An 18,182-nucleotide genomic window follows, 5' to 3' on the forward strand; every position below is an offset into this window, starting at 1 on the left:
AAATGTTGGAATAGTTCCCTGTCTCAACTACCTCCATACACCGGCCACCCTTTGTGTGAAAAGGTTACCTCTCGAGATTCCCATTAAATCTTTTCCCCTTCACCTTAAACCTAATAGTAAGAATCTCATTGTTCTATCTGGGACATATGACAATAAACCATGAAGATCGACTCAAAATGCTGCTCAGCGGGACAGGCAGCATCACTGGAGCAAAGGAATGGGTGTCGTTTCGGGTCGAGAGAGATCCTTCTTCAGACCATTCTCTTGACTACTTTTTCCTGCAGCTTTTTTTTGTGTCAATTTGTGGAATTCTCTGCCTCAGAAGGCAGTGGAGGCCGATTCACTGGATGCATTCAAAAGAGAACTTGATGGAGCTCTTAGCGGAATCAAGGAAGATGGGGAGAAGGCAGGAACGGGATACTAATTGTGGATGTAGACACAAAATGCTGGAGTAACTCAGCAGGTCAGGCAGCATCTCAGGAGAGAAGGAATGGGTGACGTTTCGGGTCGAGACCCTTCTTCAGACAGTTTCTTCAGACTGTCATGTGAGGAAAGATTGGAAAGACTGGGCTTGTGTTCACTGGAGTTTAGAAGGATGAGAGGGGATCTTATAGAAACATATAAAATTACTAAAGGACTGGACAAACTAGATGCAGGAAAAATGTTCCCAATGTTGGGCGAGTCCAGAACCAGGGGGCCACACAGTCTTAGAATAAAGGGGCGGCCGTTAAAACTGAGGTGAGAAGGAACCTATTCACCCAGAGAGTTGTGAATCTGTGGAATTCTCTGCCACAGAGGGCAGTGGAGGCCAAATCACTGGATGGATTTAAGAGAGAGCTAGATAGAGCTCTAGGGGCTAGCGGAATCATGGGATATGGGGAGAAGGCTGGCACGGGGTATTGATTGGTGACGATCAGCCATGATCACAAAGAATGGCGGTGCGTACAGGCTCGAAGGACCAGATGGCCTCCTCCTACTCATGTACCTATTGTCTATGTATCTGTAAAGTAACGTTTAAAAAAGCAGTTGGCTGCAGTTCCCACTGGCGGCCGTCCTCCTGCCTAGGCGGCGCCAGCGGGCGGGGCGGGGCAGCGCGCAGATGAAGAGCAGGCCGTCGCTGGCGCCGCCCTCCAGTCCGGCCCGGGTGGTGGCGGACTGCAGTTCCCATTGGCAGCCGTCCTCCTGCCTAGGCGGCGCCAGCGGGCTGGGCTGGGCGGGGCGGCGGGCAGATGAAGAGCAGGACGTCACTGGCGCCGCCCTCCAGTCCAGTCCGGCCCGGCTGGTGGGTGAGTGGACTGCAGTTCCCACTGGCGGCCGTCCTCCTGCCTAGGCGGCGCCAGCGGGCGGGGCGGGGCGGGGCGGGGCTGGGCGGGGCTGGGCTGGGCGGGGCGGCGGGCAGCCCTCCAGTCCAGTCCGGCCCGGGTGGTGGGCGGACTGCAGTTCCCATTGGCGGCCGTCCTCCTGCCTAGGCGGCGCCAGCGGACGGGCAGATGAAATGCAGGCCGTCGTTGGTGCCGCCCTCCAGTCCGGCCCGAGTGGTGGCGGACAGCTGAGCTGGGGGGGACCGCGCTGAAGGGGATGGCGAGCGGGAGCCGGCGGGACACTACACCAGCACAATCATCATCATCATCACCACCACACCGGCGGTTGCGGCATCACCCCCAGCATCGTCCCCACCTGTGCTCGGCGCCACTGCTGCCCGGCGGCGGCTGATTCCCCGTCGAAGGTCCGAGTCTCACACAAAATGGCGGCGGCGAGGAGGCCGACGAGCTGCGTTTAAACCGCTCCCTCCCCGTCCCCCTCCCCCCCCCCCCTCCCTCCCCGTCCCCCTCCCTCCCCGTTTCTCTAAGTCTGCTTCTTCTATCCCGAGATAATAATGATGAGCGGCGACTCTCCCTCCCGCGGACAGGCGGCCGGCTCCTTCTACTCCGGCTTGTGGGGCCGCCTGCTGTCGCTGCTCTCCCACCACCGGCCTCAGGCTCCGGACCCGGGGTGGGTGGAGAAGGAGGAGGAGGAGGAGACGACGCCCGCCAGCGGCTTCTGGACTCCCCTGGGCTCCGCCGTCGACCACTCCCACTGGGGGTCGTCCGAGGTCGAGGAGGAGCCGGGTACCGAGCCCCCCCAGTGCGGCAGTGGCAGCCTGTTGTTGGGGAAAGTGTGGAGTAAAGCGTGGCTGGGGAGCGGCTGGGGTTCCTTAGGCTTGGCCCGCAGCGCCGCCTGTTACCCCCGCCGTGTCCCCCCCAACAGGCAGATGTGGGACCCGTGGTGGACCCCCGACCCTCCTGCCCGCCTGGAAAAAGCCAACCTCAGCATTTGGACGGGCTCTGATCTCTCCCTCTCCGCCGTCCAGAGAATGGAGAAGCCCTCAGAACTTTCCCAATTCATCACCGTGGACGTGGACCATGGTTATTCTAGCCTGGAAGAGGAGCACACTTGCCCCAAGCAACAGCAACGACAGCAACAGCAGCAGCAACAACAACAACAGGTCAATTGGGCCAGTGACCTCTCCCCTGGTTCTGCATCTGCTGCTATGACTTGCTCCTTCGAGCCTGGTGACCTGAAGGACAAAGAAGAAGAAAGTTCTGCAAAAAGCGAAGAGGCAGTTTTGTTGCAGCTTGTAGATGTGGACTTGCCCACCTGCAATCGTTTGGAAATCGAAGATAAAATTGTGCACTTCGGGGACGAGGAGTGGACAAGTAGCGATGATGATGAGACAGAGGATGATTCGGACGAAGAGGAAGCCAGCCTTTCGATATCCAGACCTCAGTGCGCCAATAAAACAATAGCCTATATTTTGGGAAGCCCGGGTAGTGATGAAGACGGTGACAGTGACGATGAGGAGAGTGACTGGGACGATGATGGATTTGACAGCGATGGAAGTTCTGAACTCTCGGACAGCGACGGAAATGAAATTCTCTGGAGCTCTTTAGCAAAATTCGCTGATCCGTACAATCTGTTGAACTTTCAAGCTTCTATTAAAACTCGACACAAGTTAGAAACACGAACTGTGCTGGAGTCCAGTAATTGCCAGCACCCTGTGCTGTGCTTCACCGAATTAAAAGATGCTGAGGAGAGAATGGACAGTGGGTTTTCTGATATAATTCAGGATGAGCCACAGACCCAGCTGCCTTTGCAAAGAAAATGCAGGAAAAGGGTAATTATTTTCTATGCTTTGAATGTTGTACATTCTGGATGGCAGTAGTTGTTTATTGAATTGTGAGAGGAGGTAATGGCTTTCCTGTACAGGCATTCTATGTAATGGATATCTAGCTTTTCAGTATCCTGAAATTATTGCATTGAACCTTATTAATTGAATGTTACATGAATCTCTAACGTGGTGCAGTAAAACCCCTAATAGTCCACTGTCTGACCATCTGGTGGGGAATGAAGCATTGAATTATAGGGGTGTGGGGGGAATTTAGGAATGGGGACCTGGAGTAGGGAGGGTGGATTGGAGGCGAGGATAGGTGTTTGGAGGCAGGAAGAGTCGAAAGAAGCTTGGATGGGGAGTGGCACCTAAAATTGGAGAATTCTGTGTTTATGCCATTGAATTATAGTCTACCTCGGCGGAATTCTTGAATTCTCCCAGTTTGAATGTTGCCTCACTCTGGCAGTGGAAGAGTCTGAGTACAGACAGATTATTGTGGGATGGGAAATTAAAATGGCTGAATGATGAGCGTTTGTCGGCACTGGGCCTGTACTTGTTGGAGCTTAGAAGAACGAGGGGGGGACCTCATTGAAATGTACAGAATAGTGTAAGACTTGGGTAGAGTGGATGTGGAGAAGCTGTTTCCACCAGTGGGAGAGTCTAGGACCAGAGGTTACAGCCTTAGAATTAAAGGACGTTCTTTTAGGAAGATGATGAGGAGAAATTTATTTAGTCAGTGGGTGGTGAATATGTGGAATTCTTTGCCACAGAAGGCTGTGGAGGCCAAGTCGGTGGATATTTAAGGCAGAGATGGATAGATAGATTCTTGACTATTACGGGTGTCAGGGGTTATGTGGAGAATGGGGTTAGGAGGGGGAGATAGATCAGCCATGATTGAATGGCAGAATAGATGATTAGCCGAATGGCCTAATTCTACTCCTATCACTTGTGACCCTAAGAATTCTGAAATCCTCATGGTTCAGCATATGGCTCACTGGTTAATGTCTGCTGTTCTTCCTTCCACTCACCTGGGCCTCAGTTCCTGCCCTCCCTCCTCACTTGTTGGAGCCTCGGTTTCCACACTTCTCCCCGTCACCTACTCCAGCTTGACCCGCTGAGTCACTTCAGCTTTCTGTGTCTGTCTTTGGTTTAAACCAGCATCTGCAGTTCCTCCCTGCACATAGTGAATAATGGTGATGAGATTGGGCTTGATAAATAAAACTGCTTCACTCGATGATTCTCCACTTCTGAATCTTGAAGGTAGTAGGCTTTCATTCATTTTAGTTTATAGTCACATGTACCGAAGTACAGTGAAAATCATTTGTTGCATTCTGAACAGTCAGCAGAAAGACAATACATGATTACAATCACGCCCATTTACAGTGCATAGCTACATGACGAGGGAATAGCATTTATTGTGAGGTAAAGCCAATAAAGTCTGATCAAAGATAGAGGGTCACCAATGAGGGAGATAGTAGTTCAGGAAAGCTCCCTACGATGCTTCATTTGCCTGATAACAGCTGGGAAGAAACTGTCCCTGAATCTGAATGTTTTCACAGGGGAAAACCATCAGGTTTTGCTCGAGGGGAGAAGAGGGAGTGGCCAGGGTGCAACTGGTTCTTGGTTATGTTGCTGGTCTTGCACAGGCAATGTGAGATATAAATAGAGTTAATTGAAGGGAGGTTTCCACCTGAGTGCTTGACATTCTGATCTAGTAATTTTGACAAGGCCAGCTTTTGAGGAAGAAAAATGCTATGTATTTTGTTTTACAGTTGCAGAGATCTAGCGAGAGTCCATTTTAAGGCTTCCATTGTGTTAAATGTTCTCTTTCCTTAATGCAGAATAATTGCCCTTTTAAAGAAATATTCCTGATGTATTTGGAGTTTTCTTTACCCTAGCACAGGAGCACACTCCAAAGACATGCAGGTTTGTAGTTTAATTGGCTTTTGTAAATTGTCTCTAGTTTGTTGGGTAAAACTGGTATATGGGTGATCGCTGGTCGGCATGGATTCGGTGGGCTGAAGGACCTGTTTCCACATTGTAGCACTAAATCTAAACTAAACCAACCTTCTGCATCGTGCCATTATTTCTTGGGTAATCTCCAATAGACAGTATGTATATTTCTCTGTAGCTTTGAGCCCTGTGATGCTGTGCAGTTAAGACTGATTACTGTGACAAACTTTTGAAACCTACGTCAAATCAAAGTAACTTAATATAAGAGAATAACTGCAGATGCTGGTACAAATCGAAGGTATTTATTCACAAAATGCTGGAGTAACTCAGCAGATCAGGCAGCATCCCAGGAGAGAAGGAATGGGTGACGTTTCAGATGGAGACCCTTCTTCAGTCTGAAGCTTTTCATTTTGAAAATGAACAGCATTTTCCATTTATTTGCTTTACTTTTCCTCATTTTATTTTAAACACTTCCCTCCTCACTGCCCATTGATCGTCTAGAATGAGCAATGAATGTTTGTGTTAAAGCGCTGTACATTTCTCTCAACTCCTTTGACAAAATGTGCTGCTGATATTTCTTAAGACAGACACAATTTGCTCAGCCGAACGAGGCATTATCCTGGGTGATCCTCTACTATAGATTGGAGATTGTAGTGAGCGTCAGATTTAAGTTTTGAAATGGCTTCAACTTCAATGAGTCTCTTATTGGATGCTTGGACTTGTACAAAGTTGCATTTCTTTTTTCCCCAGCTTGGCGCTGCTAGTCATTTTCAACACTACTGTCTCTCTTTCTGTACGTACAACTTAGTCCGGGTATCCACTTCAGATCTTTTCTTGGGAATGGCATGCGGGCTGCAAATGGCACAAATATGCTGTGGCAGTTATGTCAAAGTGTAATTGCAACGTTTGGATATTTAGACTCCCTGTGTAATACGTTCTCAATGTTGAGGGATAGCCAATTTATACTGCTTTGCATTTCTCCTGGAATTGATTTGCCTGTAGTGAATCTATAAATTACTGCTGACCCATGTTCCAGAAAGCAGCATTGTAGGCCAGCTGAGTCAAACCCTGCAAACCCACAACCATTTTCAGTATTATGACACACTTTGAGAGGGTGATCAGAATGCTTAATGCAGTGTTATTTATCAGTTGACCTCAATACTACCCACTCTTAGCGCTTTTTGTTTAATTAGGTAAAAATTAGTTCAGTTTGGATCCTGATAATTAAAAAAAAAGTTTCAATTTCATCTGGGCCTTTTCGCATTTGAGAACATGATTTGTGGTCCTTCCAAGCAAAGTCCTTTACTTAGTATACTGTTACAGTAATGAGTTATAATGTGATCATTTGAATAATGAAACATAGCTGATATGGTTAGGATTCCAGGAAACCAGCACATTTCCTTATTTGAGTTATTTTATCGTAGATTTCAACTAAAACACGCCCTAATCTGCCATGAATCCTGCTAATATTTTAAAAGTAAATGCTGAAATTTCAGAGCACAAATTATTTTCCTTGTTGACAGAATCGAAAATGTATTTGATAAACCAATTGTTATATAGAAGACTACTTATCTATTTTGGAGGCTGATTTTCTTGCATAAATGTTCCACATAGCAATAATGTGATGTAAAATGTTTATTTAGTTTAATGGAATTGCATAAAAGTAACTCGTTTCTTACCAGTACAGTGCTAATATTGCTGAATTAGAGACCACTTAACAGTGTGCACTGTGGTTTCTTTCATTTCTACATAGTAATGAAAAGGATGATTTAGGAGCCTTTGTGGAGTTCATGCCAGCTCAGTCTGAGGTCTTGTCAAATGAGAAGTTCTATTTATTCTCTACCATGACCTATGTTTAAAACTTGATTAGAACAGGTGTCAAGGGTTATGGGGAGAAGGCAAGAAAATGGGATTAGGAGGCAGCGATCAGCCATGATTGAATGGTGGAGTAGACTCGTTGGGCCGAATGGCCTAATTCTACTCCTATAACGTTCTCCTCTTCTCAGTGGTCGCACAGAATTAAAAATGACTTGCTTCCGGGTCAGTTTTGTAGGTTCCAATATATCCAATGAGGTCAATGTTCTCCCTGCAGATTCTGTCACAGGTGAAGCAGGAAATGCTCGATGGGTAGGTGGTGGAGAGTTTAGGAGATGATTCACTTCTTCTGGTTATACTTTTCTGCTCTTGATGAACTGGCTTGTGATTCCCAATGCTATCCCAAATGCCCTTTGTTTTTGAACAGTCATTGGGTTCAAGGTTCCTATATTATTGGGGATACTTATGTGGCTTTAGAAAATGTTATTCATTCTGCCCGGTAAATTCCTTACAGTGACTGAGGTTGGAATAGACCATCTTCTTCAGGGGTTTGACGCTCAGCGTGTAAGGCGGCTCCAACAGAGTAAAATTAGAGCCAAATTGTTGAGAGTATTTCCCTGGGAGAGAACACGGATGTTAGTTTGTTTTTCCTGTGTGTGGATTTGAAGGATTTTGCGGATATGGTACCTCTAGTACTTCGAGGCACCAACTCTAGGCACTCTGTGTCTCAGAAGTATCGGAGTGCAGACTGGTGGTTCACTAGATTTGTGCTTGGTTTGAGGTCTTGATCTTCAAATATCCTCAGACGGCTGAGTTACTCCAGCATTTTTTGTCCAACTACATGCGAGTGTGTCTTCTGCGTACCACAGCTGGATGACTGAAGTTGGCATGAACTTGATTATGGAATAGAAATGATGTAGACTAGGCTTGCCCATTTGTCCTGTTTTTCCAGTGGAAGCCTATTGGAGATGAGGTGCAGTGTGCCTTCGGACAATGTGATTGTCCACACATTGGAAGTCATTACATCCATTTTTTATGTGGGGATTAGTTGCTCATATTCCAATCACTCCCTCTTCCCCTCCCTACTTCCCAAGATAGTGACATATTTCTGGTATTTTGCTTTATTGGCAGGCTGATTGTCAGAGTACTATTAGTTGACTCATTGAATTCTTCTTGAATGAATCCTTTCAGATTTGTTCATGGTGAACTAGGCAAATGTGTCATCCCAAATAATGTTGTTGTGAGATCAGCTGGCTTTCTATAAGCAGTTGTCAAAACTTGGAACCCCCTGTTATGTCTGGTTTTATACTAAGCTGTCCATTAGCTTATCCCGTTGGATATTTACAGAACTGCTTTAAGTTTTTAAAATGGTCTCCTTGCTGAGTTTAAATTTGTGTCATATAGGATAGACAGTCAGAGGTTTTCCATCGGTGTCAAAGACTAGCAGACATTGCTTTAAAGTCGGGGGGGGGGGTTAAAGCAGATGTGCAGGGCCATTTTATTATACAGAGAAGTGTACGAGGGGTGGCGATGAAGCAGAGAATGAGAGTGTTTAAGAGGCTTTTAGCAAGTACGTGAAAATGCAGGAATTGAAGGGATATGGATCACATGCAGGAAATTGACTTGGCATCATATTTGGGCTGAACGGCCTACATCTGTGCTGTCCCATTTTATACACCGAACATTTTTTTTAAAGTACTCTTTACCTGACAAAATATCTTGGTAATTGTTCATTATTAAACCTACCATAATCAGCAGTCTTTCCTGTGTTTATAACAATGGCCACAGCGCAGTGCATCTTTCTATTTAGCCAGTGTGATTGATGAGTTTCCAGGAGGCTTTCAAAGCGATTTTACAGAATTTGCAGTGATGCGTTTGATAGCTTGGCTGTGAATAATGTGGAATAATGTACTCGTCCAGCTTCACCCACTCTTCTGCTTAGTTCTCTAACTTTTATAGGTAATTGCCAAGGATGAAGATACTCAGGTTTTTCTTTATAACATTAAAACACTGATAATCTGGCATGCTGGGAATATTTGCACATATGACTGGCAGATTATGGATATCATTTGTTATAATAATCTTTGAGGAACTGTGGAGTCATTGAATTGACTGTTCAGAGGAGGGAAAGTAAAATTGAATGGTGCCTGAGAAATAATTTAAAAATCAGTCTGAGGAAGGGTATCGAACTGAAACTTCACCGATCCATGTTTTCTAGAGATGGTGCTTGAACCTGATGACTTACTCCAGGACTTTGTGTCCTTTTGTGTAAACCAGCAGTTGGTGTTCTTTGTTTCTACAATTAGATTTTCTTCACAGGCACGGAAATCCAGGTATTCTTGCATAAGTGACATTTTCAATGAATACAGAAGTTCCCGCCCGGCTGCTTGGAACTCCAATTAGTCTCTGCATTTTTATTGTAGTGGAATTGCAAGGTCATGTTGTTTCCCTCAGACACAAGGGACATATCAAACTTCTAACTTTTCTTTAACCACTAGAATTTCCAGAAAGTAACCGAGAGTTCTGAATTAAAAACAATTAAATCCATCTTGTTATGACTTCAATAACGATTTCTAGTGCTCAATGGAGCTCCCTAATCTAGATTAACTTTGTTAGGATGGACTGATCACTGAATTTTACATCTCAATAAGAAATGATATTGGCGAGAAACGTGCATAGGATTTTGATTTTCAATATCTGTGACCGCTGCTTCGATATTAAATGTCTGCCAGTACTAAAGACATATATTTTCCCCTCTTCCATTCAGGTTGCCTTTGATGATCACGTCACAGAATATTATGTGAGCAGCGAGGAGATCCGTAAAGGTCCTTGGGAGGAGTGTGCTCGAGATCGCTGCCGGTTCCAGAAACGAATCAAGGAAACTGAAAAAAGTATTGGCTGTTGTTTTACACTAGAACACCGACGGACAGTGCTGAAAAGAATGCAGCTGGTGACCCCTGAGCAGAACTCTCCTCTTTTGCTATAGACTAATGACAAAATAACCCTCAAGTTTGTTCCAACTGTTCAATGTCAACTTTGAGGCTGGTGGTTGATGCAGAATATTTTGCACAGCCGCTACCCGGCTAACTGGCAGTAAAAAGCAGCCCTCTATGAAACATATCACACGAGGTTAAAGTTGCTACATCAAAGTAGTAAAATATTGCTTTGGCACTATTGTGAGCTGACGCTTTTAACAGTTTACACTTTTTACAATTGGTTTCCCCAACATGCAAGATAACTTTTGCATAAACGTCAGTCAGACATGAAGAGATTAATGATTTGTGGCGGTGAAGTGCATTTGTTCAATGAGTTATACAGTAATTAGTTTATTCCCCTTTTATTCCTGGAATCTGGATTAAAACCCAATCTAGACCCATGCGTATACCTTGTGTATCTGCTGACTAAAACCTGTATGATATTCACTTGGAGAAAATGCAAGTGCAAAGGTGATGTGGCGGCTGGAAGATGTATTTCTGGTTCAATATGGTGCCCATTTTACAATGGGACTGAGGCACTTTTCCAAAGCAGACATTTACGGGGAAAAAATAACTTGATAATTTCTTAAAGCATTTGAAGCTCAGATAACAACCACCTGAGTTTCCTTCTGAAAGTCACGTGTTTAAAGAATAATGTCTTTCTGAAAGTCACGTGTTTAAAGAATAAGGACAACGTCTTAAAGGAATCCAACCTAATTTTAAAATATTTTTCTCGTTTGGCCTATCGAGTCCATGCTAGTTAAATTTAAAATTCAGAGCTACAATGGTGGGATTTTAATTCATTTTGCTGCATTGTTAATTCACCCCTTGGGTTATTGGTCCAGTAACTTAAATACCTTGCCACACCAGATTATTTTTTTTAAAAGATTATTTTTGTGATTGAACCTTTTATTTGCTGGAGGCTGTGGACTTCACAGTGTGAAGTGTAGATCTTTGAAGGCTGTCCTTGACTACTGGTGTCAAGACAAATGGGAAGTACTCCACACCAAGCTGAAAACCACAGCATGTTTCAACAGCTCAGCATTTAAAGAAGTGCAGAGGTATCTGCTTTTATTTTAGAGGTCAACTATTGAAAAGTTTATAAGTTGTTGGAACAGAGTTAAGCCATTCAGCCCATCAAGTCTACTCCACCATTCAATCATGGACGATCTACCATTCCCTCTCAACCCCATTCTCTTACCTGACACCTGTATTAATCAAGAAAGGGTAGCACCTTTAAAAGATTGTTTTAAATTATGGATGTCAAGTAAATTTTGTCCTATATTATTCCTTTAAGCATCCTTTTTAGTGTTAAAATTTCCACCCACGTTCAATTTCTTGTTGAATTCCATGAGTTCTGTGCTCATAAATTTTCCCTTGTTGAAATACTTAATGTAGAATGCATTCTACCCAACAGCCATTTGCTGTATAACAGCAAAATGTGTAGGAAAGAACTGCAGATGCTGGTTTAAATCAAAGCTAGTCACAAAATGCTGGAATAACTCAATGGGTCAGACAGCATCTCGGGAGAAAAGGAATGGGTGACGTTTTGGGTCGAGAAGAAGGGTCTCGACCAGAAACGTCAGCCATTCCTTCCCTCTCCCGAAATGTTGTCTGACCCGCTGAGTTCTCCAGCATTTTGTGTCTACCGTTGCTGTATAACAACACCGTGATTGTTTCATTTTCTGGTTATATTTGAATAATTTCAGTTCACAAGTGAAGGAATATATTGCACTTATGGGTGTTTTCCTTTCTCCTGCCCAACAAGTTATCTTTAAGGATTGCTGGGTATTATTCTCTCCATTTGATAATTTTATGGGTTTTTGAAATATCAGGAGAAAGGGAACATTTTTGAGTTGCTGAAGCAAATATTTCATAACTTTCATAACTTTCATAACTTTCATAACTTATTAGGACCAATTCCTTCGTACATTTGTCATTGCTGTGTATTGTTGCTTAAAAGCTACCTAGTTAGATTTTTTTTCCGCGCTAATGCTTTCCTTGTGTAGAAGCATCTCAGTGCATTGCAGTTGGTTCATTTACATATTTAGTTGCTTTTACGAATTTCCAGGAGGCATTTCTTGCCGTTTCCTATAAGCAGAATTATTCACTACATCAGGAGACTCTTTGACCCATCTTCGTTTAATCAGCCATTTGTAACAACCATCTCAATCAGCCCACTCCCCTACTCTTATAGTCTTACATTATTCCCCCTTTCGAGAGATGCCACCGGGTTTGCTTTCAGACGTTTGATTCCATTTCGTAAAAACTCTTGGATAAAGGGTCTCGACCCCTGAAGAAGGGTCTCGAACTGAAACGTCACCCATTCCTTCTCTCCTGAGATGCTGCCTGACCTGCTGGGTTACTCCAGCATTTTGTGAATGGATAAAGGGAAAGTCAGTTGCTTCTTTTGGCAATTTGAGAAAAGACGATTTGATATTTTTGCTGGTAGCTGGTTGCCAAGCAGCTTCAACTATAAAGGGAATGGTGGTATAAGATGGGCGATGCAATCCGAATAAGTACAGTTTTTTTTATCGCAGCTACATTGACATAAAGACACCAAATCTCACAAATGCTCCTCCTGCAAGGGGCCATTTATTGAAAAATATGGTTAACAGTTCAGGCTAATGGCTTCGTAAAGGGGAATTGATCAGAAACTTTTAACTTTATTTTTCCCTGTACTGACGCTGCCTGATTTGCTGAGTGCATCAAGCATTTTCTGAGCTTTCAGATTTCCAAATTATGAACGGTTTTTTGGCTTCTGATCCAAGTTGATTTTGATTAGTGATTTACATCTCAGTGCAGGGGTCATCCATAAACGTGAATTTAGTTCAGAATTTCTTGCGTTCCAAAGAGTGGGAAGAATAACATGTTTTATTGTTTCTGTCCAGATTAGTGGGAAATGCTATCATATTCACATGGTTCCGTTTTATGTGGCTGCCTGTTTGTTTATTGCAACATATCACATTCTGATACATGGCATATTTTTAACTTGGGAGATGGGCAAAACATAAAGTGGCAGATTAATTCCAAGGCATGCTCACAACTAATTTGCCTTTTTCATACAAATATTTCCATCATTCTATTCTTAGGCAAGCTACCTACCCAACTGTAATGCACTCTTGGTATGATAAAAAAAGTACTATATTATAGGTCTTTGCCTTCTTGCATATGGGATGTGAAATCAACATTGTTTTATGCTTAATAGCTTTTGTGAAAATTAAGTACTATTTTGTTCCAGCTAATTGGCTTTTACGTGTGTAAAAAGTGCCATATCTTTGAAAATGTGGCCCGTCACATTCAGAATCGGGTCTGTTTCAATTATTTTCTGATTTGTGGACTGAGGGATATCGGGTCATTTTTCCACGTTTCAATTTTAAATGCTTGCTTTGGGCAGGTTATTGCTAAGTCTGAGCTACATGCAATTAATGGTGTGTTCTTAATAAAAAACTGCATAGATACGCGCTCAATCAGTTAAAAATCAGGGTTTCCTTTTTAAATTTGATGGAGATTGGGGCCTGTCAAATAATTTAGGCTTAGAATTCGGAAGCTGTCAAGCATTTGACCATTTGTTGGCTTCATTGAAGTGAAATGAATATCAAACATACTAGAATTCCTGTTTGGAAAATAAAGCCCACAAGTAATATTAGCTTGAAAAGCGAGATATGAAATCCAAATCCATAAATGTTATCCTTTAGGATTGTGGCATTGTGCCTTAGAAACAGTCGACAAATTCCACAGAGCTTAAAACAACCTCTTTTCAGCCATGTTTTGTAACATCCTGATGGCGAATGGTGCTTTAAGTATCACTTAGTTTCCACTTCCAGCAACCAATGTACAAATTTGGAGTCTAAAATTCATCTACCTTTGCAGCTCACTAAAAATTTACATTTCTCTCAAACTCAGCAACACTTGCACAATGAACTTCAGTACTTAAGGTGCCCGTTGGAAAGAAAATGGTGATGGAGTGCTGTATCTCAGTGATGGAGAAACACTTGTACATGGTCCTTCACCCTGCATCAGGGGATTTCCTCAACCCAGTTAATCAAAAGCTCTCCCAGAATGAGAATACTAAACTCGGGCTAAAGGAGATGTTGGGAACTTCTGACTGAGCATGCATTAGTTGCTGCTTTTACACTTTACTACTCGGTGAATGTGTGGTCTTAAGTCCACTTAAGTCTTAAGTGGACTTAAGACCTACTTAAGTCTGTGATAGGTTTAAGCAAGCACCTGTAGCAGATCTGAGAATCGTCTTGGAGGTTAGCAGGCAAATTTACAGATTTGATATGACACAATCCAATCTCAGTGTCAGATTTTTCTTTCATTTTCTCCTTTTATTGGGTATGTGAGTTTTTGAAGACTTTTGCACCATTGCCCTCAGTTTATGGATTTTAATTTACCAAGCAACTAATTATTTTTGTAATTTTTTTGCAGATTTGTAAAAATATATTTTAAAAAAATAGTCAATTCTATTTTTCATTAGATTTGTTAATAATTGATAAGCAGCGATATAAAGATTAATTTATATTTCCCCATCAAACTGTTAAAATGGGAATCACTAATGGTGCATTGAGCACGGAAATCAAATTGCAAATAAAAGTCTGAAGCATTGTCAATTTATTGTTTTACTTTATGCCATATCCCTGCAAGTCCTGCAAAGAAATGTGCCTGAACAGCGACAGAATTTCCATTACACCAAGCTGATTTGTCAGATAAAAGGTTGTGTTTAGTTTAGAGATACAGCGCGGAAACAGGCCTTTCGTCCCACCGAGTCCACACCGACCGGCGATTATCTTGCTTAGCTATCTTAACGCTATCCCACACAAACACACACACTAGAGACAATTTACAATTATACCAAGCCAATTAACCTACAACCCTGTACATCTTTGCAGTGTCGGAGGAAGCCGGAGAAAACCCACACAGGGAGAACATACAAACTCCATGCAGACAGCACCCAAGTACAGGCCCAGTGCCGTCAATTCTAGTCTGACATGTTGATTGGGGGCAATGTTTTAATATGTAATCTTGTGACTCGTTCTAAATGTTGTGATAAAGCCAAGTGCCTTGGCAAGAGCGAGGTTTTGCCATAGGACCTTACTTCAGACTCCTGACCCAAAATGTTGCCGCGTCCGTATTTTAGGCCCCGCTTTCGTGGAAACTTGTCCACCCTGACGACCGACTGTTTCACCACTTCTTGTAAACGGCGCATCTGATGTTTGTTGAACACTCCAGTTCTGCTCCGTTTATTTGTAAATCACCACTTTCAACCACCCCTGACAATGCATTCCAGGCCCCCACCACCCTCCATGTAAACAAAGCCTGCTCACCGCATTTAGATTTTTTTAGATTTAGAGATACAGCGTGGAAACAGGTCCTTCGACCCACCGTGTCCGCGCCGCCCAGCGATCCCCGCACATTAACACTATCCTACACACACTAGGGACAATTTTTACATTTGCCCAGCCAATTAACATACATGCCTGCACGTCTTTGGAGTGTGGGAGAAAACCGAAGATCTCGGAGAAAACCCACGCAGGTCACGGGGAGAACGTACAAACTCCTTACAGACGCCGCCCGTTGTCACGATCGAACCCGGGTCTCGGGCGTTGCATTCGCTGTAAGGCAGCAACTCTACCGCTGCGCCACCGTGCTGCCATTATATTGCCCCCCCCCTCACCTTCCAGCTATGCCCTCTACTGTTCCAGGAGCAGAATTCGGCCATTCAATTCCACAGCGCCATTTAATCATGGCCGATCTATCTTCCCTCTCAATCCCATTCTCCTGCCTTCTCCCTATAACCCCTGACAGCTCTTCATCTTTTAACACTTCTTTCATACTGTGTGTGTGTGTATATATATTATATATCCAATAAATACGAAAAAAAAGTTAAGTATATACATGTACACACACACATATATGTGTGTGTTTTTACAGTGTACTATGTTCACATGTGATATTCTGCTGCAAGTTAAAATTTCATTGTTTTGGGGAGGTATGATAAACGTGCCTGGCACCATGACTCGTGGATGGCCAGCTTGGCCAGGCCTAGGAGCAACCCAACTAGGACATCTTCATCATCATCATATCATATATCTACAGCCGGAAACAGGCCTTTTCGGCCCTCTGCCCTATCTATGCACAGGGTGTCCAAATATGAGGATGGTGGGTATGAAGTGCAGCCAGAAGGCGAGGAGCTTAAACCGAAGATAGACACACAAAAACTGGAGTAACTCAGCGGGACAGGCAGCATCTGGAGAGAAGGAATGGGTGACGTTTCGGCTGGAGACTGAAGTCACGGGAAACAAGAGAAATAGAAGATGATGTAGAGAGATAAAGAACAATGAATGAAAGATATGCAAAAAAGTTACGATGATAAAGCAAACAGGCCATTACAATAGGTGCAGGAGGAGGCCATTCGGCCCATTGAGCCAGCACCGCCATTCAATGTGATCATGGCTGATCATTCTCAATTGTTAGCTGTTGGGTGAAAATGAGAAGCTGGTGCAACTAGGGTGGGGGAGGGATAGAGAGAGTGAGAGAGAGAGAGAGAATGCTGGGGTTACTTGAAGTTACAGAAATCAATATTCATACCAATAGCCTGCAAGCTGCCCAAGTGAAATATGAGATGCTGTTCCTCCAATTTGTGTTTGGCCTCACTCTGACAGTGGTAGAAACCCAGGACAGAAAGGTCAGTGTGGGAATGTAAAGGAGAATTAAAGTGTTTAGCAACCGGGAGATCAGGTTAGTCCGCCTGAACCTACCTGATCTCCCATTGTACTTTATCTCGATATCACCGTCTATATCTCTCGTTTCCCTTTCCCGTGACTTCAGTCTGATGAAGTGTAAGAAAATAACTGCAGATGCTGGTACAAATCGAAGGTATTTCACAAAATGCTGGAGTAACTCACCAGGTCAGGCAGCATCTCAGGAGAGGAGAGACCCATTCCTTCTCTCCTGAGATGCTGCCCGACCTGAGTTACTCCAGCATTCTGTGAAATACCTTCAGTCTGATGAAGGGTCTTGACCCGGAACGTCACCCATCCCTTCTCTCCAGAGATGCTGCCTGTCCCGCTGAGTTACCCCAGCTTTTTGTGTCTACCTTCCATTTAAACCAGCACCTGCAGTTCTTTCCTAAACAACTATTGTTAAGGATGCATTCCAGCTCCCCCTCGCTGCCCTGCGGTCCCGGAAACCCCCCCAGGGCGCCCGTGGACCCTCTATAAAACCAGCCGGGCGCGGACGTAGCCCCGGGGAAGGGGCAGGCAGGGTGCGTGGTGTTGGTGGAGGTGGCCGCTGGAGGCCCTGCAGCAGAGTCCATTGGAGCACAGCCCGCAGCAGCTGCATGGAGCGGCAGTGGAAGGAGCTGACGGCATGGCTCTTGGACCAAGCCAGCCCCTACCCCCCCAGGAATTGCACATCTCCTTGGGCGGGCGGCACAGCGGCAGAGACAAGTCTCTGCCTCACAGCGCCAGACAATAGACTATAGGTGCAGGAGGAGGCCATTCGGCTCTTCGAGCCAGCACCGCCATTCAATGTGATCATGGCTGATCATTCTCAATCAGTACCCAGTTCCTGCCTTCTCCCCATACCCCCTGACTCCGCTATCCTTAAGAGCTCTATCCAGCTCTCTCTTGAATGCATTCAGAGAATTGGCCTCCACTGCCTTCTGAGGCAGAGAATTCCCCAGATTCACAACTCTCTGACTGAAAAGGTTTTTCCTCATCAGAGACCCGGGTTCTATCCCGACTACATTAAAAATGTATACCTTTATAAAAATAAACGCCTTCGATTTGTACCAGCGTCTGCAGTTATTTTCTTACACAATAAAAATGAGATGAGAAGGAACTTTTTGAATTGTTCTAGCGCTTATGATTGCAACATGCGCCTTAATTTAGTTCAACAAAGAAACTGGAAAGTTACTAAAGAACTAAAGAACTGTGGAATTCTCTGCCACAGAGGGCAGTGGAGGCCAAATCACTGGATGGATTTAAGAGAGAGTTAGATAGAGCTCTAGGGGCTAGCGGAATCAAGGGATATGGGGAGAAGGTAGGCACGGGATACTGATTGTGAATGATCAGCCATGATCACAATGAATGGCGGTATAAGAAAATAACTGCAGATGCTGGTGCAAATCGAAGGTATTTATTCACAAAATGCTGGAGTAACTCAGCGGGTCAGGTAGCATCTCAGGAGAGAAGGAATGGGTGACGTTTTGGATCGAGACCCTTCTTCAGACTCAATGAATGGCGGTGCTGGCTCGATGGGCCGAATGACCTCCTCAGGCACCT

At 44.2% G+C, this 18,182-nt stretch overlaps 1 protein-coding gene across 1 annotated transcript; it reads left to right on the forward strand.

The window, feature by feature from the left end:
• The first annotated feature begins 1,506 nt into the window (after positions 1-1,506).
• Positions 1,507-14,493, forward strand: ppp1r15b (protein phosphatase 1, regulatory subunit 15B). Its single transcript, XM_078420988.1, has 2 exons — positions 1,507-3,154; positions 9,684-14,493. Exons 1-2 carry the CDS (start codon positions 1,877-1,879, stop codon positions 9,900-9,902), a joined length of 1,497 nt encoding a protein of 498 aa, XP_078277114.1. The 5' UTR covers positions 1,507-1,876; the 3' UTR covers positions 9,903-14,493.
• The last annotated feature ends 3,689 nt before the right edge of the window (positions 14,494-18,182 follow it).

This window comes from Rhinoraja longicauda, chromosome 24 (assembly GCF_053455715.1).
Source record: "Rhinoraja longicauda isolate Sanriku21f chromosome 24, sRhiLon1.1, whole genome shotgun sequence".
NCBI classification, from domain to species: Eukaryota; Metazoa; Chordata; class Chondrichthyes; order Rajiformes; family Arhynchobatidae; genus Rhinoraja; species Rhinoraja longicauda.